The sequence below is a fragment of the Calonectris borealis genome, chromosome 2 (genome assembly GCF_964195595.1).
Source record: "Calonectris borealis chromosome 2, bCalBor7.hap1.2, whole genome shotgun sequence".
Taxonomy (NCBI): domain Eukaryota; kingdom Metazoa; phylum Chordata; class Aves; order Procellariiformes; family Procellariidae; genus Calonectris; species Calonectris borealis.
The window spans coordinates 53,092,319-53,117,308 of NC_134313.1; the positions used below are offsets into that span (position 1 = coordinate 53,092,319).

The 24,990-nt window shown below is 35.8% G+C and overlaps 1 protein-coding gene across 1 annotated transcript in view; it reads right to left on the reverse strand.

Moving 5' to 3' along the window:
* RBBP8 (RB binding protein 8, endonuclease) overlaps window positions 1–24,990 on the reverse strand; it is a 42,903-nt gene that overhangs the window by 15,451 nt on the left and 2,462 nt on the right. The window contains exons 3-12 of the mRNA XM_075141990.1: window positions 23,952–24,176; window positions 18,189–18,231; window positions 12,558–12,653; window positions 10,459–10,571; window positions 8,702–8,777; window positions 5,390–5,559; window positions 3,836–3,937; window positions 2,679–2,776; window positions 1,911–2,038; window positions 71–953 (exon numbers count right to left, since the gene is read on the reverse strand). Coding sequence (XP_074998091.1) covers window positions 71–953; window positions 1,911–2,038; window positions 2,679–2,776; window positions 3,836–3,937; window positions 5,390–5,559; window positions 8,702–8,777; window positions 10,459–10,571; window positions 12,558–12,653; window positions 18,189–18,231; window positions 23,952–24,063 — 1,821 coding nt within the window. The 5' untranslated portion in view covers window positions 24,064–24,176. The remainder of the gene's footprint in view (window positions 1–70; window positions 954–1,910; window positions 2,039–2,678; window positions 2,777–3,835; window positions 3,938–5,389; window positions 5,560–8,701; window positions 8,778–10,458; window positions 10,572–12,557; window positions 12,654–18,188; window positions 18,232–23,951; window positions 24,177–24,990) is intronic.

Here is a 24,990-nt window from a genome sequence, read left to right on the forward strand (position 1 = left end):
ATTTTACTATTTCCCACAACTTAAATATAATATTTCAAAGGAGAAAGAAAAAAAAATCAGAAAAGCATACCGTCACATCATCAAAAAGTTGCTCTGTCTCTGCAGAACTCAGCAGTGGTGCAATTTTGAAGGGGGGAACTTCTTCTTTCATTTGGATCTGGTTTTTCTTATCTGGGAATGTTTTTCCCAGCATTGCCTCTTGTACATAGGATTCCTCTTGTAAATCTCTGCCAAACAAACAGCTCTCATTGTTGGCATTTTGAATGGATGATGAACCTTCAGGAATGGGCTTCCCTAGCTGTGAAAAAATGTCACGCAGAGTCACCTGTTTCAGTCTATTTTTACAGGTCTCCTCACCTCCTTGTTTTTTCTCTTGACAACGAACTCCAGAGAAGCGATCAGACAGATCCAAGGGCTTATCAACTGTATGTTCCCCATTAATATGCTGAACATCTGATCGAAAGGGCATAGAGTTCTCTTTGTTGAAGGATGTTTTTTCACAGCTAATTGCATGCTCATCTTCAGCTTTCTTTCTCTTAGCACACCTGCTTTCTAACTGCCTCTGGTGTATGAGGAAATCGCTCTTGATCACCTCATTTTTAGCTGCACAAGTGTTTCCAACACAGGTTACAGCCTCATTAGTATTCTTTTTCACAACCATTTGCCTGTTGATAGAGGCCTGGCTGATAACTGAGTTGATTTCAGTTCCAAGATTCAGTGGTGCAACAAAAGCAACATCTTCAGATTTTGATCTACTTTTATGAGACCTGGAACTGGAAGGATTGTTGAAGAGGTTGGTTTTGAGATTAGGCTTCAATCCTGAATCTAAAATACAAGAGGCATGACTTGTACTTGAGTTGTTCTTCATATTGCTAGAAGCTCCAAAAACAGGAGAGGCTACCTGAGAATCCCAGTCAGCATGTGGTGGAGTGTTCTGAGATGGATCTGAAAGACTGAATACAATGAGAGATGAGACATTTTTCTGGAGTACACAGGGGGCTGGGAGGAGAGAAAGGGATATACAAAAATTGTAAGTTTCCTATCAGTGATCTACTTTAAAGCTGTCAGAGCTGCTAGTATTAACTGAAAACAGAAGGAAAAAGAAAAGGGAAATTTTTGGTCTAGGAGTAAGTACTGTTGCACTTAGAGCTGTAAAAGGCAAACAAAACACAGACCTCGTCCTTCATTTTAGTATAGTGTGAAATTCTGTTCCACATTCAACTAAGAACCAAGGACAGAATTAAGCATACCTAGAAATCTCTTCTACCAAAGGACTCCCTACCTTTCCATGCAGTGAAATGGAAGAAAGTGAGAATGGTTGTGATAACAGTCTACCTAGGTTTTTGTATAGATCTTATAAGCATGATAACAGATTCTCAAAGCCTCTGCAAGTGAAGGAAAACTGTGCAAGCTTCTTTCAGGTATTCTGGTTTTTACTTGTCATCAATAAAACATACATTTAAGATGACAAATAGGGGCCAAAAAAAATTTCAGTTTAGACCACAACATCCTGAGGAGAGTGGGAAGGGCAACAGTCAACTGGTATGACATCTAGTCAGCAGAAAAGTTTTATGATCATTTTCCTACCCCAGCTCCAGGCCCCTTACCCCCAGGTTTATGGGCCTCAGAAGATACCTCGCAATAACAAGCAGTCAGTGAGGGAGGGACTGTGTACATAGAAAGCCCAAATCAGAAGTTTGAGAATGAAATAAAAGTCCACAGTTTTGCCTTCTACTCGTTCCTTTGCTTTTAATATTATTTACTTGAAAGAAGTCCGTTTAATATGAAAATATTTATTTCCATGTCTGTACCTTTAAAGCAAACTGCTGTAAGGTTTTAAATTCTACTAAAACCAGAACTTCATATAAGCCTGTTTAAAACAATATTATTATAACCAAGTGGAAACACACCCTAAATTGTTGTCATCATTTCTTGATTCAGAAGCTGGATGTTTTCTTGAGTCTTCAGACTGCATGCTCTCTGGGGCCTGGCTCATAACAGTATTAGTGCAGGGAGGACTCAGTACATTCTGGGACTCCTTGCAAGTGGTGGAGGAAAACAAAGAAAGGAAGTGTGAGAAGCTATTAGAATTAAAAATTAGAAATATGCTAGGTTTGCATGTAAATACTCTGAAGACCCATTCAAACTGAACCATTCAAAACTCTGAAAAATAATAAAAGTTACAAGAGAGATAAAATTTTGACCAACAACTTCAAAGAAATCTTATGGAAATTAAAAAATGTCATCATTCAAATGCACACACACACAAAAATAGTCTGCATACTATAATTTTTACTGTAGTTGCCAAGCAAAAACATCAAATAATCTCACCTGAGTCACCAGTCTCATCACCAAATAATCTTTTTTAGTGTCTTAGACTTGATTACTGCACAAAGGAGGTTTGGCAGACCCAAGGATTTAGTCCACTGTCTTAGTCAAACTTGAAAGTTGTATACACAGCAGGAAATGCGCCCCTACCCTCCTCCCTAACCCCCAGACAGGTCACCACAGTTCTTGCTAGAGCAATTCTGTAACGAGTCAGCAAAAGCAAACCAAAGTGAGCTTACTGGAACTCAGAATACTTTTGCAGAATTTTAATGCAAAAGAGAAAAATACTGTTTTCGAAAACAACTGGCAAAAAAACCTGACTGTGTAAGAAATCTGGGAATACTACTTACAGATTCCTCTTGAACAGCAAGTCCAATTGTTTCTGCCACGACTGCAGCCAAGTTAAAAGATGGTTTTGAAACAGGATAGCCTCCCATCCTTGGTTTATCTTTATGAGTAGAAAGCAGCTCACAATAAATTACATATACATTGTAATATCTTACTCCACTCACACAGATGGTACAAAGACAAAACTAAAAAGATCACAATGGTAATTATGGAAATAGTTTGACCTGTGTCAGATAAAAATCTTATCTGGAAGTGGTAAGTGGAGAAGGGGGGCAAAAAAAGAATTTCTGATGAGAGCAAACTGCTGTATCACCACAGAGAAATATGCTTCCAATCTGAACACAGCTCCACAAAATCAATATACAAAGACAAGTCAATGTAAAATATGCTTTTCAAACTCCCAGTCCAGGGTATGAATAGTGTGAGAAAAGCATGTAGAACAGTGATAATGTGTATTTATAGTAAAATGCTTGTGTTGCATATTTCCTAGGTGACACTTATTATTATTCTTCCTGTGCTTTTATTAGGAAAACAAATAGATGAGTTTTCCTTCTTCCAGAGATTTAATATTGCTCAGTTTATTAAACTGGGGCAAGGTAATATGAAGGGAAAGAACTACAACCACTACAACCCTGACTTGCATGAATAATTCCAAAATGCTGATTCTCACAATGATTTATAGTTAAATACTTCACAGAAAAAAATCACGGACACAGAAAGTTCTTGTCAAAGAACTTTAAGTCTTAAGTCCTTCTCCATAAAGACTTGTACCATTCACAATTGCAAAAAAGGGAATAAGTAACAGAAGCACTTCTAAACGTTACATATTCATGTCAGACGGAAATGCAATTCTCAGAATATTCTATCTCCTGTACCGTTGGAAAAACAGATGTAAGACAATTGGATAAGTCACCTAAAATATAAGATATCTGCAGTAAGAGCTGCATTAAGCTTCTTTTTATTTCTTGACTCTAAGTCCTGATGCTAGGCCACTGGATCATGTATCACTAGTGGCATACAAACAGGCATTACAAGATAGGCATTTCAGCAGCAATTCTGTGATTTCTGGCTCCTGTGTTTAAAGAGATGAACCCTCAGTTTTACAACATTTTTGCCTTATTTTGAATGGAATTAGAACTAATTCTATTAATACACTTACTTAGAACAGGGGACAGTTGTGGATCACAGGTGTCTGCCACTAGTATCTCTTCTCCGTGGTGACTGTTCACTTGTGTGGAATACAGCGGAATTTTTCCAAACTCTAGGAGAAGATGTAGAAACATTCTCACACAGTGAAATTAGGTATCCTGTTGTGATAATTTTGTGTAGATACAGACAATGATCCTGATCTTAAAAGCACCTGAATGTGAATTTTGATATGTCAGTAGATCTAAGCACATCTGATTATTTTTATTCTGAGGTATCACTATGACAAATTAGTCACAAATATTTCATATTAATCCTTTCTCTCACAAATATGAGCCTAGCCAGTCAGCTATAAAACAATACTGACACATAATTACATCACTTTCTATACTAACCACATAAAAAGTATGTATTCAATCTATATTTGACCTGTTAATATGGCAATAAAACTATTAAAAAGTAAACCATCCAAGGGAATAATTTTCTGCATCAGCTAAGGTAATGAAAAGGTGAAAAACCAGAGATTTTAATCATGACCAACTTTGTGCCATGTAGTCCTTTCTATCTGGATACCAACACCTTTTCATAGCCATTAACTGTGTTAGGTATTTACACCATTTCCTACATATTTAACTTTGGTTTAATTTAGTAGCTCAATTTTTTATTCAGAAAATGGAGAGAAGTAGGTATGTTTAGAAAGGAGAAACTATTCACAGCACTAAAATTACATATGCAAAATAAACGGTGTGAATAACCAACCCACCCTTTTCACCTGACAGTTGTGCTATTTTTATTCTTAGAAAGAAGCTTTTAGTCAAGACTTATATTTAGATGTAATCATATATTATTTAAAATTCTGGTTTTTATTCCACAAGATAAATTAACACATTAAGAGCACCTGGATTGTTTATCATATTTCCCGTGTACCATTAAAACACAAGCCCAAAGTCCTTTATTTCACAAAAATATTTCTTACAGTTAAAATACATTAGAGCTATTTCTATGACATTACAGAATGAAGTTTAGAAATTAAATGTGCACAATACTTCCGGACTTAGATACAAACCAAATGCAAGCAGTGTATCAGTACCAGAAAAAGAAAGATCATGTAGCTGCTAGAATTAGATATCTATAAGTTTCAGTAACATTACTTCAATTGCAGAATAATTGCTGAAAGTAGCAAAACATTTATTTCACTCTCCACTAGGTGGTGACATAGTTGTACGCACAAGTCAAACCCGAACAGATTTTTTTAGTTAGTTCGGAGTTACAGAAGAGATATGGGTTGGAAAACTGTTATATTTGCATGTGTATGTGGATGAAGAAAAGCAGGAGCTTGAGATAAGCTTTGAGCATATCACTGATATAACAGTTACTGCTAAAGACATTCTTCCCCTGACTCATGTATTATAGCATAAATGGAAAAAAGCCAAACCAAAAAACCACAAGACTTTTTTTTTAGTTTTCACTCTTTGCAATCAAATTTATACATCGTTTTTTTCTTTAGCCCTTAAAAATACATTTTAAAATTAATTTTAAAAAATAAAATACAATACAATACTCTTACCACTGTTGCTTTCTGCAAGTTCCAAATCCGGGTGTGTATGTTCTGTGTAGCGGATATGCCTATTCTCTTTTTTTCTTCTCATACGATTAACCACAGAAAATGAAGAAGTCAGAACTGGAGAATCTGGAATGACTCCTTCTTCTAATTCCACTGCTTGTTGCTTTCGCTCCCTGGAGACCAAAATTAGGTGGTCAAATAAAACTCCAAGTCAGCAAAATGAAGAGCTTTCATTTCAGCAAGCAGGACAATCATATGGTTCAAGAAAGCAACAATTTAGAAGATACAGCCATCTCAATAACATCACAGTGAAAAAATGTAATACTAGAACCCAGTTTTTAGACACATCTAACAACAAATTCACACTTGCTCCAACAAGCCTACGAACGGCATACAACCCTAGCTCTTCACATGTGAAATCCACATCTAATTACTGCACTATGGAAGACTTTCTCCCTAGAAGAAACTAGGGACCGTAGAGTTTCTAGCTTGTCCTCTGAAGCATGTGCCACTTGAATGAAAGAATGCTGAAATGGATGGACTAGTGTCTCTCTCCCTGTATGGAAGTCCCTGCATACCTCAAGAATACTAACTGTCTTAAAAACAAAACAAAAGCTTTTGGACAACTTTAAATGGTAATGAACTGCACTATATTAAAAACAATCCCTCTCTAGACCAATGGATGATACCTCTTATTCACCTCACAAAGGTCTTCAGAGAGGAGCGTAAAAAGCAATGTAAATCATGTAAAACAAGCAATGTAAAACACAACATGAGTTATGAAGTTTATTTTCTCTCACACTGTCAGCTCTAACAGCATGTTGCAGAGTCAGTGTATAAAATTAGCATAACAACTATGTCTTTTCTATCCAAAAACTTAGCAAGGAAATAACAACAAAAAAAGCATTAATTTCAGTTCTTTCAACTTAAATACAGTTTGTTTAGTACTTAATAAGGGCATTGCTACCTGTCGTATGGTGGTGTAGTGAGAAATGGAAGAGGCAGTAAAACAAAAACACAAGGAAATCTAACTCAGCCTGCTTGGTCATCTTTCTGCAGTAGCACTTCTCCTTATGACTCTCAAGAGAAAACACGGGCCAAAAGATCATTTCCTAACTATAAAGAGAAGGATGTAAGGTCTTGATCTAAGGGAAGAAGAGGAAATATGGATATATTTCTGCTTGCATGGAAATGAACCACAAGATCTTAAATAAAGTAAGTTAATAACGTGATGGAGGACTGTAGAAAGCTGCCTGACTTGAGACAACGAGCATTTTAGCAGTTAGGCTTTTTACCATGACTAACTTCGAACACTTAATGACAAACACTCATGCATTGATGCTCTGAAGTCTTGACAAATCCTATTGTGTGATTTTGTAATTCCTCTTTTCTAGCACATTTACAAAGAAAGCACCGTAACTGGAAAAGTAAATAATCTACTAACAATATCTTAAGAAATAAATCAAAACAAACAGTAAAACAATATATTCATCAGTTACTTTGCAAATTTGAGTTAGCTGTTAGAGTTCTCTTTAAATTTACTGGCATATGTGGCCTTGTATGACAAATTAACCTGCTATAAATATATTTTTCTGTACCCTATATCCGTGCAAACCAAGAGGTAGTTCCTACATACCACTGCAAAAAACTATCAAATGAAGAAGCTGCCATACATACTATACATCAAAAATATGCAATAAATAATTTCTGAATCATGGAAACATTTATCTGAGACCCCAGAAAAGATTTTTGCAGAAATTTCCTTGCTGTTTCCATCCATGGATAATGAAATTCTAATCTGATAAAGCATCAGATAATACAATTCTAAAATTTCACTGATTTCACTTTTATAAAGGATTCTTAGATTTTTTCCTAAAATATTAGATCTTGGTGACAAAATACAGAAGATTGCAAAAATCTAATTTCATGTCATGCACCAGAAACAATCTGTTACCTGCACCTACGTGATGTTGTTATATTGATCTAAGTTGTTCATTCTAAATGAAGTAACATGACTATAGTTCAACCAAAACAACCAAATGCAGTGGCTGTATCACAAACAGCAGGACCATCCTTCTTAATTACTGTTTATCCACTCAACTGCACTCATTTAAATGACCACCTAACATGCAGAGCAAATAACTTAGTGCTACATTGTTCATTCTCAACTTTCCTACAGTGGCCGGACATTTTTACTGGAAGCTAAATTGCAAGACTGGGGATCAAACTAACACCTTCGGATGGATCTGTCTGGCATCAATTTTTTTAATGTCACCTCCTAACTGCTGTCAAGATGCATAGGAGAACCATTATTGAGAAGCATTATACAGTGGGAAGCATATAGAAATTTATTCCTACTTGGTACTAAAAAGGAGTACTCCTAGGGCCATGAAATATCTTACTCCGAGAAGATGAAATGCATACAGAGAAAGAAAGGATGATTAAGGTGCAAACGATGGGAGGCAAACCTCCCATACAAAGGAATGGGACCACAGTCATTTTGAACGGAACTCTAAGTTGTTTTACTCCTCTACCAAAGTTACTTTCTGACAAAGACAAGAAAAAATTGCATGCAGAAAAAGCCTTACAGATCAAGTCCACACATCCTGTCCCATCCCCACCATGCGCGTATGCAACTTGTTCACAGACAGGCAAAACTGAGGTAAGTTTCAGATGATGTCAGACCACAGCTATACAAGAAAGGAATACTACCTCTGCCTTGCACAGTGCACCATATTTGCATATTAACCACAACATTCTATGGCACATTCTTCCTATCATATCAGATTACAATTTGACAGTCAATCTGTAGCTCATTATTTTTATGGTTTTCTTTCGAAATTTACTGTGTTTTTTTCTTTTTAAAATCGTAAAATTATTGTAAGTTTATTTAAAAAATTTATTGCAAAGTCCTGGGACTTTCTGACTAGCTGAGAAACTACTTTTCTAAAGTCTTAATCTAAGAGGAAAGAATTGGTAAAGAGTCAACAGAGGAATAAAAGAATGAGACAAAAGGTTTTGCTAGGCACTGTGACCAGAATAATCTTGAACAATCATGAAGTCAAGCAGAATTTCTATGACAAATTTATCTCTCTCTTTCAGTTTAAAAAAAGAAAAATGCACACAGTTAAAAAAAAGCAAAAATTCTGCACAATACAAAGATGCTAGTCTTATGTTGTTATAGTGGCTGTAGACTATCTTTTCACAATCTGTTAAAAAAGAGGAAACTCAAGTTTTAAAGACTTAAAAGCTGATATTTATATTCCCAGACATTACTACTGAGGAATGGGAGGGGGGGAATATCTCAAAACTTACTCCAACTCCTTCTGTAATTGCTGGAACTGTTCAGTTATCTTTTTATTTTCATCCTGCAAGTTGTTTTTTTCATTCACTGCAATTTATAGAAAAAAAAAGAGAAAAAAAATCAATGCACACATGTTAACATCATATCATACCTAATTTTGTCAGGTCCTTTAAGGAAACAGAACCAATTCTAAAACGTAATACCATACACCCTCTACAGCTTACCAAAATGAATTTTCAAGCTAGTTATAAAAAACGTTGTAAAATGATGTGTTAGAAAAGGCAAAGCTGTCACAATCACTGGATCATAATATTAGTTCCACACAATCATTAACTACTTTTGTCCACGTACATACAAGTGAGACTGCGTTGTAAAGATGAATTAATTGCTTGCTCAGCCCCATGGACAAAATTGCTTCCTTAGGTTGAAGACAGCCTATGAAGTATAAAGTAATTAGAATTTGGTTTTAGCCACCGAAGTGACCAGCTAATTATTTTGTCAAAAATTTTTTATTTACTTTTCTTAATTTCCAATTCTTTCTGCCTGTACCTCACACAAGCTTATTGCATCACCTTCAGCGTTTTTTCCACGCTGTCTCAAACTAATGTAGTGATAGCTCTCAACTTCAATTTTTATTTTTTCTTGGTTTTATTTTTTTGTTGTATATTTTACCTCTGGATTACTTTTCACTGACCTTTTTTGCGAGTTGCAGGAAATACATAAATTGTCATATAGATCTCAATCCAAACCCACGGAAGACTACTGTTCTGTCAGATAGTGTTCAAGAAGATTTGTACCTAATAGGTCTCACCTTGATTTTTAAGGCTCAGAGATTTATTTAAAGATTGGTTGTACCCTGTTTGTTGTTAATCATTAAACTCAAGAATTCAGAATATTTTTATATAAATATTCAATATTAAAAGTACTTGAAAAAAGGATGTATTTTATATTAGTACAGAATCTAATATTTCTATAATTTAAGCACCGAAAAGCTACTTTTTGTGTCTGGCATTTCCTGTATTTTAAATCTCACTGAATGTCTGCCTGTTCTTGATCAAGCAAGACAACTAAATGACACTAAATAATTAATTAATGGTAAAGATACCACTAACATTTTAAAATCCTGTCCTATATTTTTTAGCACTTTATGCAACCAATCTTTCCAAACTCTCTTTATGAAGACATTTGTTGTGTCCTGCCTTTGTGTCACCCAGAAGAGTTTATTTTTTCCTGTCCCATATGTACGACTTCCTGATTTCAAAATGAGCTGGCTACAAGCTGCCTGGCATGAAGCGATTCTTTTGCAGCTTCAGAGAGTTATGTGAAGGTTATGGGTTACTGCAGTTAAACTCCAAGACCAACTACAGGACACAAGCTGGACCCAGGGAATTTCTGTTTGAACTTGCTACTTTGTGATCACCAGTTACTTTTGAAGTAAGGGTTTCCTTAGGAAAACTGGCAATCAGTCATTCTATGCTTTAGCTGTAGGAATAAACAGAAGCAGCCACATTTTATCTACAGTAGCTACTTTACACTGTAAGATTTTCCACATCAATTCACTTTCAGTATCAGCACTTCAATCTAAGAAGGTGGGTCAAATGACTAGTAATTGGTATGTTACATATTTTCAGACTGTAGAGTTAAGTATCCCCCGACTGATGGGCTTACTAAACACACCATATATAAATTATATCAAGTTACAAGAATTCATGAAGAACTAGTTTACAAAATAGTATGTTTTGTCTTCAGACTCGTGGATAAAACTCACTAAGCTCAGTGATAAGTTTAAGATTCTGCTGTCGGATATTTTCAAACTCTTGCTGCTTCTTTCTCATATGTTCTTCGGTTACAGCACAACGATCACATAATCCTGCTCTTAATCTACAATAAAATTAAGAGAAAAAAGTCCCTCTGTTAAGAAAATATTGCCATACATGAAGCAGATATCCACACTTAACTGGCCTTTTGAACAATGAAAACCAGAAAATTTCTGACAACTATGCAGAACACTACTAAGCACTGTGGTTTTATATGTTGACATAGCAATATTTTGAGATTTCTGAACGATCTAATACTACATGTACTAACATTTCCATAAATGACTGTAGGTACTGGATACTTCTAAGCAACATGCATTACTTTATTAAATAAAGCATGCTACACCTTGCCACTGAAAGCCTTTGTGAGGTGTCCTACTAAGAATACTGTCAGATATAAATTACCATTCATTATAAGTAAAGTTAATTCAAGCCAATATAAATAAGCGAATCATTTCAGTTATAATATAATTACTACTTCATCTAAGAAGGATATATCACTGTCATTAAGAAAAGTAATCAAATGAAAAGGACAAATATTAAGTTCGCTCTGTAACAAATATCAAGCAAACGTGAAATCCTTTATCTAGACACCAACAATTAGAAGTGGATCCAAAAGTCCATGGGAGGCATTGCCTCCACTGTCTCTAATGCTTTAGGTCAGCTGTTTAAAGCATATCTGTTATCAGAAAAAGACTTGTTATGATCACTCCATCTTACTTGACACATTCATTCATGCAATGAAATGTGTGTTCATTTTACAGGTGATAACTGAAGTGTATTTATTTCTGGTACACAACAAAAAGCTAACAGTATTACCAAAGTGAAAACCAGACTCTCTTTTGCCTGCTAAATAAGAGACCAATCAGTTAAGAGTTCTGCATTGCTGCTGCTAGCACACGAAGTATTAAAAAAAAAAACAAACAAAACACCTAAGTTTCCAATTCCACAGTTGAGTATTGGAAGTAAAAGCCATCTTGGTTTATGGGTATTTTAATATTGTGGAATTATGGAAAGAGTAAAATACTGAAACGCCTCTTCATACTAGCTTATCTGACTAACTGTGTAATAAACACAGTATTATCATCTCCTTGCATTAAACCACTTTAAATACTCTTTTTGTTTTCTGCAATATGAATACTTCATCTACTAAGGGATTAGAAAAGTCCATCCACTCTGCAAACGTCTCTCTACCTATGTGGTGTGAAAGTTTATTACCTGCACAGTTACAAGTTTATCGCTAATGCCTTTCACAGAGAAATCAAAATCTGAGTATCATAGCTCTAAAATTTGAGGTAACACAGGAATGTGAGAAAATTATTTACTACGTAATGATCTCCCAGAAAGCTTCTGAGAGCCTATTAGCAGCAAATTTAACATACACTTTCCAAAACAGGTATCATTTTTAAAGATGAAAAAATGCACTGCAATTTCATGTCTATTGGTTTTGTTTTGCTACACCAGATTAAACAGGAACAAATAAGGGAAAGGCAGAATGGGTCAAAAGGTGATCAGAATGTCTAAGTCTAAAAGAAGGCAAAAGACAGAACCTGTGATTAAATTTAGGTAAAACAGACAACTAGTAAAAAAGACCCCCTCAAATCTGAAAGATTTCCTAGTGAGTTATTTCATGAGTTTCAAAGTATATTATATAGTTTGCCCTTGGGTTTTCTGCTTGTATTACATCTCAATTGACATCAAATTTACCTCTACAAAAATGGATGCAAAAGAACATGCTTTAAAATGGCTGGCTGCCTCCCAAGCTGATCTATTTAACTCCTATTTATCTTAACTGAACTAAGCAAGTTAAGCACTTTGAAAATAATAAAATAACAAAAATTTAATTCAGTCAGAAGAATCTAAATTCTACACTTTTCTTTAACACACACTATTTGGATTGTATTAGAAAATGACTGATTTGCTAAAAAAAAAAACCAAAAACAAACCCAAAACACCACAACCAAAACCAAACCCCAATTTGCAAAGTATCCAGAGCTACTCTGTAAGAGCAAAACACAACAAACTCAAAAGCTAAACGACACTGCTTCACCTGTCTTCTAAAACCTTGATAGTGTCATGAAGTGCTTTTTGCTGTTCTCTGAGCTGTTGGTTCTTGGTATAAAACTCTTCAAGCCTCTCTGCATCCCTAAAATCAAATAGAGAAACAATTAGTTCTAGCTTTAAATTACAGCTATTAAGTTTTTCAATAGCAAATTCTCTCTGCCATGTTTCTTTCACATTCTTGGGAAATGTGATTATCATCAGCACAAATATTAAGTTGAAGATAAATGAAGGAAGTGTTTCTGGTGAATGGTAATTTAGAAATGTCTGAGTTAGGAAAGGAGCAGCTAGTTTCTAATTCATATGACAGTTGAGCTTCTGTTTATAAATTTGATTTTTGCTCAGGACAAAAATTAGAGTTGATGACAGTCAAGGCATCAAAGCTAATAGTATTCAAGCAACAATTTCAGGGAACGTAAGCTCAAGCACTTCTCTTATTTTACTGTGTTGTGGAGCTGTTGGGAAGCAAATTGGAGGCTCTCACAATCAGGTCATTTTGGTCTTGTCTTAGAAGTGAGCGCATCTTGCAGTGTGGCAAACCACATTAGGTTTGTAAAGCTCTGACAAGTCTTTAGATCCATTAGAGCTTTAGTTCCTCAAGAAGCAATTCTCAGAGTCTATAGAACATGGATACCCATAATACGGATACAGTGGACTATCTTGGGGAAAATACCTTCTCTAAAAGCTAGGACTATTTAATTAACAAAGAACAATTCCTCCTCAAAAGAGCTAAGGAAAAGCAGTAATATTAACTTCCCAATTTTAGCTCCCCTTCACTTTTATTATCAGATCACAACACCTCTTCAAGATGCAAACAAGGTATGAGAAACAAGCACACAATTTTTTTTTTTACAAGGAAATTAACTTTCAGTAAAAGCTAAGCAGCTGAATCTATGTAACACGACAATGACTAACTTCTGAGAATTCATTCCCAGCTCTTCTTTTTACCATGGAATCCTTTGTATATTCCATGAAAGCAGGTGTTTGTTTTCAGTGTGCCCAAGATGGATTATTTGAGGAAGCCATGAAATTGGCTCACACAAAGCTGCTAAGCACACACACAACAGGATATTAAAACATATTTACTAACTTGTCGATTTTTTTTTTACACAGACATACTTTTAAATTGGCACTATCCCTTTAAGATACATTAGTGAAATCCATTTTTATATTGCTGGTATTAGAGTAATACAAGAAATTAACAATCATGGATCATAAGGAATGGGACAGCCAGAAGCTTCCGCAGTGTACAATCAGAGACATTTTATTAATTCTGAAATTTAAGTACAGATATTTTATTTTTCTGTACTACCATCCAGAGCAATATTGTCCTTTTCAGCTGCATATACAACATATAAAACTGTTACATGCAAACAGCATGAGGAACCATTTAAGACTTGTACTTTCACCTGAGGATTACAAAGTGTTAAAGTTCTGTTACCTCAGTTCATTAACCAAGTACAGCCAGGCCACGGCAAAATTTGAAGTCTGGCAAAAGCAGTCTGTATTTTTCTGATGTTTCTGGCATAAAAAAATCTCTTTTTTTTCAGTTTATGCAACTTACAGAGGGTCTAAAATACCAAACTTTAAAATCTTTTCTCAAGCTACCTTTAAGTCATTGTATGGCATTAAGTTATTTGTTTAAAAGGAAAAAAAAAAAAAAAAAAAAGAAGACATTAACACACACTAAGATTCCATGCCTTCCACCTAAACCCTGTAAAACGTCACATTTAGATAGTAAAACGACAGAAGGAACTAGGCTTTTTTTTTTTTTTTTTTTTTTTAACAATTCCAGTGCACCTGATAAACATGACAGACATTATTGGCTATGAAGGCACTCTGCATAATGAATGGTCTCTGACCCAGCATTTACAAGTCATTAGCTCCAATGCTGAAGTGAGATACAAAATAAGGTGCTCATTGTCAGCTGATTACCAAGTCTGAAATACTAAACCTCAGGTATTCAGATGCACCAAGGAGAACAAGACCTCCTATGTTAAGAGTACTGTATCTACAATGTGGTAATTGTAGAAAGATTCCAACAAACAGTAATTAAACCATTCGGTATGTGTTCAGTCACATCACTGATAATATTAATCATCTAGAAAATTAACTGATCATTTTAAGATTTCAGAACGTAGAAGCAACTCATGATATACCAGATTAAATTAACAATAACAGCAAGAGATAATTTCATCATTTTAGATTAAAAATGAAATAACTACTTCATTTATGAATTGTACATAAGAAACAACAAGATGTTAAATTGATTTTTTTCCAGGAAAGTAAGTGTAGCCTTTAAGTGTAAAACAGCACCAAATATTTGCTAACTGAAAGCCATCTAATAACCTAATATAATTTCACCTAACATAAATATATTCCTTGTGATACTGCAATATCAATCTTAATGTTCAGAAAGCATATCTTTAAAATGTAAACAACAATCCAATGCATTTGGATTTTAATGAAAGATCTGACAACATTCCATGATACACCCTGAACTCAAAATCTTGATAAAGTTCATATGAATTCATATTTCCAAGCGACTAAAAATTCACCGACAGACCAAATAAGCAACTGGACTCTATTGCCACTTTTTTTTTTTTTAAATAATTTGTGAACTCTTACAGATAATTAAACAGCAGCTGCAAATAGTATACACTGTGTTCTACTAGCGTTGGAGATTGAACAAGAAACCATATCAAAGCTGACAAATCTTGATCCTGAGGGGCAGGTGCATATGTGGAGGAACAGGGAGTTAGCCACACAGGTACTCTTGGGATTGTAAACCCTGCTGTAGGTTTGATGAATTGCTCGGTAAATGCAGGGAATCCTGATGGTACCAGAATAAGGTGGATGCTGTTGTGGAAGTGATTAATTAATCCTTCCTTTTGTGATCCTGTCCTGAACTGTTCCTTCAGCTGCTACTGCTATCTTCTAGCAGCTTCTCTGCAGCCTTTAGTCCTCAGAAAGTGCAAAGAAAACACTTGCACCTGCTCTGCAAGCATCAGAGTGACACCGTGCAGACAAAAGTCAAAACCATAGGCAATTATCTATAGCCTTCACAGATGAAATCTGTATGAATGCAGCTGAAATGTGAGAAAACACAACACTACGAAGTGCTACTGTGGATTATCAAATGCCAGCAGGATGGGTGATATTTAACTGAAATAAGCAAAACAAAAGCTCAGAGGAGGTTTGAGCACTACAAAGGATAAACAAAATCCAAAAGGATATCTAGGGAAGAGAGCAACACAGCCATTATACAACTGAAGGCAATTTCTTCCAAAAGCCTAGTGAAAAGAAACAAGAACAATTTTCCTGGAAGTAAGACACAGTTATAATTACAGAAGAACAGTTATAATTAAAGAAGACAGCAAGTAAAGTATGTACTGTAGTATAATCAAATTATACTAGAAAAGCCAGTATCATTATAAGATGCATTTACATACTTCATATTACAGGAAAAGGAAACGTGGATTCCACTAGAATTTACTCCTATGGAAAGAACACCTTTGTTTCCCTCCCAACCAGAAATATAAGCATATCAGGGAGTTTAGACAATAACTGTCAAAAATGTTTGAGTTACCATTGTACAAAAAAAGCACATGATGACCTAATTTTTCTAGATTAGGGGAGGGTTATTTCCTGCTTATACAATTTGAAAAATGTAACTAAAAAAGAAACAACTAAAAAACCTAGTAAGAGTTAATGAGGAAGAAAACTGACTAGATGATGATAAAAATGTTAATTCTGAAAAAGCACAAACTATGATTGAGAGCACTGTGGCTACACTTTAAAACTAAGCTTGCATATCTTTGACTTCAGATGACAATGCTGGGAATGCAAATATGGAGTATTTTTGCTAATTTTAAGAAGAGTTTAATTTCATAGAATCATAGAATCATTAAGGTTGGAAAAGACCTCTAAGACCATCAAGTCCAACCGTCAACCCAACACCACCATGCCCACTACACCATGTCCCTAAGGGCCTCATCTACACATCTTTTAAATACTTCCAGGGATGGTGACTCAACCACTTCCCTGGGCAGCCTGTTCCAAGGCCTGACCACTCTTTCAGTAAAGAAATTTCTCCTAAGGTCCAATCTAAACCTCCCTTGGCGCAACTTGAGGCCATTTCCTCTCGTCCTATTGCTTGTTACTTGGGAGAAGAGACCAACACCCATCTCGCTACAACCTCCTTTCAGGTAGTTGTAGAGCACGATGAGGTCTCCCCTCAGCCTCCTCTTCTCCAGGCTAAACAGTCCCAGTTCCCTCAGCTGTTCCTCATAAGACTTGTGCTCCAGACACTTCACCAGCTTCGTTGCCCTTCTCTGGATACGCTCCAGCACCTCCATGTCCTTCTTGTAGTGAGGGGCCCAAAACTGAACACAGGATTCGAGGTGCGGCCTCACTAGTGCCGAGTACAGGGGCACGATCACCTCCCTGCTCCTGCTGGCCACCCTGTTTCTGATACAGGCCAGGATGCCATTGGCCTTCTTGGCCACCTGGGCACACTGCCGGCTCATGTTCAGCCGGCTCATGTCAACCAGCACCCCCAGGTCCTTTTCCTCTGGGCAGTTTTCCAGCCACTCTTCCGTAAGCCTGTAGCGTTGCCTGGGGTTGTTGTGGCCCAAGTGCAGGACCCGGCACTTGGCCTTGTTGAACCTCGTACAGTTGGCCTCAGCCCATCGATCCAGCCTGTCCAGGTCCCTCTGCAGAGCCTTCCTACCCTCAATTTCTTTAAAATATCCAATATAATTATATTGTTTTCCGAAGTGGAAAATGATCAAGTAATTTATTTTTATTCCTCCTACACAGCACTCTATAAAGTGCAACTCATAATACAGGTCATATGTAATATTAACATAATATTAATGTAATTAAACCTGAAGTAAAAATTTAAATAAAGAATCGCATTAGCCTATCTCTTATCATTTAATTAAATATGGCTTTAGTCAGCAGAAGGAAAATAAAAGTTGATTTAGTGCTGTAAATACGCATTGTGATTCTACTGTACATGTAAATCTTGTAACTCACATTTTTTTTCCCAAATTGCTTCTAATGAACAGAACTAAAAATTAGTAGCAAATAGTGACTGCAAAAAAAGTTACATATGTCTTAGAATGTAAGAATTGAGTGAAAGTTAGCAAAGTTATTACCAGAATCTTTACTGAATGACTGAAAGCTGAGTTAAGGCACAACATCTGATACTAAAGGCAAACATGTAGCAAAAAAAAAAAAATTTCTAAAAAAAGTTGGCTTGTCGTCTTGTCACTTACTTCTTTTTTACAGATTTGACCTCAATTTTAAAATGCTTCCCTAATTATCTTTCGTATTAGAAATGTCAACATCTTGATAGGCATTCTAGAAATACTGTAGATAAGAGAACCTTACAAGTCATTTGTTCAAGGAAGGCAAACCTATTGTTCAGGTTACACATACTATAAAGTTACGTATATCTTTAAATTACTTCAACTGAATTGTTAAAGTGAGCAGAGTTTTGTACACGGCTGAAGGAAGAATCCATGAAACCTGATTTGATCTTACAAGAATTATGGCTCGTTAATGGTACTCAGACTTGCCTTTAATAAATTAGATCATTAGGATGAATACTTACAAACATCTGTCCTTTTTCAACTTAGATATTTTCAGCTGTAAGCCTGAAAAGTGGAAAGAAGAAAATACATGTTATAGAATTCTGATTCAAAAAAATGAGTGAAACAATAAACTAACTCTCCTTTTGCCAATGACATCTGCAAAAGAAAGAAAAAACGTCACTAATTTGGAGAGAAAATGGTTCATTCTGGAATTCTTGAATATGTTCTACAGGATCTTGGAAACAAATACCGCTATTACGATCTCTAGGAAATAGGGACTACTTAAACAAACACACAGATTCCCACTTAAACAGGTATAAAAACATCTTTGTAAAAAAAACCACACATGAATACCAAGTACTGTCAATATATTTTCATTGAATATGCACATATGTACATAAGTAGCATAAAATATGTTCTGTGTATACATAAATACATAATGCTACACTTGAAACGTAGCATCCAACCACTGAACTGAAAAATGTATTACAATGTCTATGCATGAAGGAAACATCAAAAATACATGATTCAAGGCTTTAAAGCACAAAAGAACAACATACTCTATTGGACATATGCTACCAGACCCTCTCAGCCAAAGTTTCTTTGGAATATCTTAAGGTGAACTGAGGAATGATATTTCATCGGTGTCCCTTCTCCCGCTACGGCCCACATACTCCTAAACGTATGTTCTGTGCAAAAGTAAAAAGGTTTGCAAACAAAACTGATGCTCTGGGCAGGAGTGGCCAGCTGACAGCCCAGGGGCTAGACAGCAGTCCAGCCAACCTGGTTTTGGGTGCATGTGTATGTGCACATGGGCGGGAAGATAAAGGTGCTTTAAGTATGGAACAGCTTAACAAATGGGATGCAGTGCTATGGAAATTTATGTGCTACTACCCACACACAAGCTGGCCATTCCTATTCTAAATTGTCGTGGTTTAACCCCAGTCGGCAACTAAGTACCACATAGCTGCTCGCTCACTTCCTCCCGGTGGGATGGGGGAGAGAATTGGGGAAAAAAAAAAGTAAAACCTGTGGGTCGAGATAAAGACAGTTTAATAAGACAGCAAAGGAAGAGAAAATAATAATAATAATAATTAGGCGCTTAGGGACATGGTTTAGTAGGCATGGTGGTGTTGAGTTGATGGTTGGAGTTGATGATCTTAGAGGTCTTTTCCAACCTTAATGATTCTATGATTCTAATAATGATAAAAGAATATACAAAACAAGTGAAGCACAATGCAATTGCTCACCACCCGCTGACTGATGCCCAGCCTGCCCCCAAGCAGCAATCGCTGCCCCCTGGCCAACCTCCCCCAGTTTATATACTGAGCATGACATCACATGGTATGAAATATCCCTTTGGCCATGACATAAATAAATTGTCAGAAATAATCAGACTCCAATGGCATAACATTTTCTTAAATACAAATCCAACAGAAATTTTCGTATGACGTCAGAAAGTAACGTAAAAATTTTTTCCTAACGCCGTATTTTCTTCAAACTATGAAAAGTTGTGAGCAACTTCAGTTTAAATATGAGGCGTCTTGTGAGCTTTCTTGCAAAAGCATTTCATGTAGGACAATAGGATAAAGTTATGAAACCAGAACGCTTTTAAGAAAACTTCAGACAATTTTGAATTTAAACCAAAACACACCCGATACTACATCTTACTATAGAAAATGTCGGTTAAGGCAGCTAATAAACTTCTTTTTTCTCTCTTCCACCACACTCAACTGGGAACAGCTCAAAGGGGAAAACTACTTCCTTGAGAAGGTTCGCTCTTCAGGTCACTTACAGTGTAACAGTCAGGCCAGCCAGAGCCTCAGTGAACCCATGCCACAGACTGCTACAAGATGCCAGTGAGACAATGAGATAAAAATGCACAGACTACTTAAAAAAAAAGTTCTTAGGAAATATAGCAAGATTTCTTTTATCTCTAAATGTTCAACACCTGTGAGAGGTTATGTTCTATCATGCAGATCAGCATAGAAAGAGGGTTTATTTTTTTAAGTAGTTGCTATTCATCAAGTCAATTAGGCATCTGCAATTAGAATCCCTATAAAGTGTGCTTTAATGCTGCTCCACGCCCATCGGAAGGAATGAAGCTGCACAACAATGCATCTCCTGTATGAACAGGTAGTCTGTTCAGCAAGTATTTAGGATTCTTACATTGGCAACCTGAGCCACAAATTGAAGAGGCAGCACTCAAAAGGCCGAGTACTATGCTACAGGTAACACTATCTCCCCTCTCACCTGAATTCAGGAAGAACCAAACTAGTTACTTAAAGGTTGCATTTTTTCTTAATTCAAATGACTGCAATGAGAAGGCAGGAAACCAGTTTGTTACATTTATCCAAGAGCACTGAATTACTGTTTGGTGTAATCTCTTCCTTTTGCTTTTCCAGAGCATTGGGAGGTTTTAAGCATACTCATTAAGACAGCTTGGCTTTTTCAGATTTCCTCATTTAATACTCTAGTGAGCATATAAAAACTTATGTGAAACTACACTGTGTACATTCCCAATTCAATTTTATCTTTCACACAATATTTCTATGAAATAGACAAGCTGCAGACTATATAAATCTACACTACTTAAAGCTCATAAGTGCTTTAGTAAATGACACACTCTCCATTAAAGCGATGGAGACTTCCTTTAAACTATCATTAGGCAGATTTAATTAACCGCACAACACTATTTTATAAAACTTGTAACTTGATTAGACTATGTACCTGTAATATTTCAATTAATGGCTATGACAATTTCTGTTCTGATGAATTTTCAAATGCATTAAATCCACTTTCTTAAAATTGACAGTGCCTAGGAAGACTGCAGCATCTTTATCGCTGAAGTTTTCTCGGAACGGGTTGGACAAGCTTCTGTCAGCAATGACACAGACATAATCCTACCTTAAGGGTACAGAGATGTACTAGATGACCTCCTAAGATCCCTTCCAGACCTATTTTCTATAATTATTTACTTCTGAGTAGCTTCCACCCATTTCCTTTTCTACAGCAATCTATCTATGAGATTGCTTTCCTCACAATTTTCTCTGCATCTGTGACTACTGTTTTTTCCCCATTGATACCTTCTGCTTTTCAGAGATAAGGAATAGTTGAAGGGAATTAGGCTATTTCTTGTACACAAAACTCTCCTCACATTTCTATGCTGAAATATGTTTCTTTTTAGTATAGAGCTTTAGACTTGAATTCATCCTCAGGAACCATGTTGATAAGACCTACATGCAGCAAGTACCCATATAATTACTCTGAGCTAGATGCAAGTATTAACACCTGCAGAAATTAAGTCACTTTAGAAACAGCATCATTAAATTCTTTTCTAATTTGTGAGCACTATGCACACATTCTACAGGTAGGAAACAGAAGTAAATATAGTTTTAATGACCATTATTCCGAGTTGCTGAGCACTTCTGAATTCCATGAAAAGTCAACTGACATTGACCATGCCCAACATCTTTGGAAACTGGGTTGTAGGAGCCCTACCCATTGTCACATAATGAATTTGAGAGAAAATGATAGCTATTTTGTCTGAAGAAGGCCAAAATTTGTAATTTTTTGCAAGTGATTGGTTTAAAAGAATAAGAAGCTGGGTTTGTTTAGCTAACATGGTGGAAAAAGTATACCCCTTACAATATACTAATATAAAAAAATCAGTAAAATCCATTTCAAACTGTATGAGTTTGAAGTATTCTTTAGTCTATATTCTATAGATATATAAATATTATCATTGGTATAATATGCTTGACCATTTCAAGCTCATGTGTCATAAATCCTACTTTTCATGGATTTGTAATAAATAATAATTCCACCGTTACAGTGTTCAGTACATTGTGCATTGTACATGCAAAAAGCTTTTCCTCCGACTACTAACTTCTCCTTAATCCACCTTCCACCATCTTTAAAATAATTTTTTGCTGACATTTAGATTGGAAACTCATGAGTCAATTTTAATTCTTATTTATAGACTTCAGCAACAAGCAAAGTCCAGGCAAGCCTGTGTTTGATGTTTCTAAAATATCTTCCAGTACCATTTTCTATAAGAGGATCCCCACCTTTTGAAAAAATTAACTATCCTTCAGGCATGTCTTTGATGTTATCATGGAAGACCTAATTTTACCTAACACAGTGCGGGACATACTGACAAAGGGCTAGGCATGAAAAAGACTGCCTAGTGGCAAAATTATCTGGCCCCACCCAGCATGCATTCTAAAGAGTATGCTCACTTGCATAAAGAAAACCAAAACTTTAAAATCACGTGCTGCACCATCCCAAGGAACTAGAGAAGGGGTCACTTAACATTACCCTCCACATTAGAGCTTTTTGTTTGTTCAGTTTTTGTTGTTCAGACATGCCATAGATTGCCAGATCCCATTCTGTCAGTACTTCCGCATTTATCTGCAGTTGACATCACACCCACTCTGAAAAGAACCATCAAGAATTAAAAAAAAAAAAAAAAAAAAAAAGAAAGAGTCATAAAAAAGAAATAATTTTTTTTTGTTTTTTTGGGACACAATATAAAATTATATTTCGTATGGTTACATATACTTTTTTTTAATGTAACAAAATGCTACTATCTGGTATATCTTCCCTTTCAGCTGCCAAACTGATAGAAGTTTTTTTGTTTGGTTGTTTTTTTTTTTTTAAATTACTAACACGAAGTGTCAAGGCCCAGTGTTGCAAATTGTTGAGTCAAGACTTTCAATAGGAGGTATGAAACATCTATACATTATAAAACAGCCCCCCCTAGTTTTTGAAATTAAGAAGTGATGACATAACTGGACCTAAACAGACAGACCTGGAACTGTTTTGAGGCTGGTGGAAATGACCAAGGCCACTGGAATGGTCTGGCTACAAAGATCCATCCAGCATGACTAAAGCTCTTAATTCACAAAAACTCACCTGCTTTTATTCCAGCCTAATATAAACATTATTTCATGCATAAGGATATGCTTGTTGGAAGATTCAGTCAAATACTGTTCTAATTGCATCCAAAAGAATGGATCGTGTGACTTAAGATTAGCAGAACCAAATCATAACTTCTTATGAAGTACTTTTTGGCAAAACATTTTACAAATACTACTTGTGAAACAATATTATAATAAGAATATAAATACATGGTGCAATAATTAGTCTTTACTTTGAATGTTATTAATTTCCTGCACTACTGAAGAATGAACGGACACTAACAGTCAATCCACAGTAAAATTGGTATCACAGGTCACAAAATATAATGTAAGAATAAGCAACTCTATTATAAATTTTGTTGAGAGAATTTAGAACACTAAAAACTGAAGAAATACTTTTCATTTCAGTAATATTAATCTGCATTTTGCACAAGCTAGGGGAAATAAACAATGCAAACCATTTTAATGTATCTGAAGTGACTAAATCCAAAGGCAAAAAAAAAAAAAAAGAAAAAGGCAAAAAATTCCATTGATTTGGAAACTTTGAATCATAATCCATTAAAGGTAAAGTAACATTTAAATATTTCCTAATCAAACACAGATCCCATGTAACATTGTATTACTTTTTCTTCACTGACCTAGCAAATCATTTATATTTGTTGGTAGTTTAAATCTAAGCCTGTTAAGCCAGGCTTAGGCGGTCAATCTGTAAGGCTCATTTGTAATCATCCAGTCCAACTTTCTGCATAACATAACGCATTAAAAATCTACGTAGTTCCATGCAGACAGAGTGGTACTCTGGTTCAAAGTTTTCCTGTGGTAACAGACAGCCTTTTATGAACCCAAACTTTAACAATTTACCTTGTACTTCTTTATCATGACATTCTTTCAGTTTGGACCACAATTCCTTGAAGAAATCTCCAGTAGGTTCTGCAGAACTAGGGCTCCCACAGCCTCCTCCAGATGCATTCATTTTGCTTTTTTCTGCTCCCAGCTTCTTTGATTTATTTGCAGAACTGGCTCACTCTCACACTTTAAGTTTTAAATTACATAGTTATGAAGCTGTTTCTGAAGACAGGTGTATGCCTGTAATGACAGATCAACAACACTTATATTTGCATTTATCAGAGTATAACTTGCAGCCAAGGACGAAATACAAAGCTTACTGCCTATCCTTGTTGAGTTGTACATATATACTGACAGTCACCCTGAAAGTGTGGAAGATGCTAAGTATTTTGCTACAAGTAATTATAAACTAACAGAATTCCCCCCCCCGCCCTTTAAAGAGCTATCAACTTAAAATTAGATTAAGATGCTTAGGAGTCTTTATTCTTTTCCTACGTAAAGCTACCATTAAACAGAATTCCTGTTTTCCAAAAGTAACCCAGGCTTCCAAAATCTTGCTGTCAGCAAAAGCATTTGTTAAAAGTTTTATCAGAGATATATTTGTGTACATACATCCTTTACATAAACATGGATTCAAACGACACCCTTCTGCAAAGAAAAGCTCCCATCCCCTTGAAGTCTTTGTGATTCTACATTGAAATTATTCCCACTCCCTAATGAAAAGGAAATAGGAGAGTAATCTCAAAATTTATAAATCTCAAAAGAATTAGTATTTGAGAACTATCCAAGTCAGACAGCCCTGTCTTAAAAGCCAGACTGCCTACACAACTCAGAACAATCTTACCCATAATTTTTCTTTGTTTTGAAGGGTTTCTTAGCACAGATGATGCCCTCAGGTAAACTACAGAGGAAGCATGGTACTCTGATCTGGGTCTGAGCCAAGGTAAGATTCAATTCTGCTGGCACTGGGTGTCCAATATTGAAATACTCACATAATCTCTCTGTCCTTCAGTTCCCTGTGTGTGAAACTGGACATTCTAAGTTTTCCCCGTTT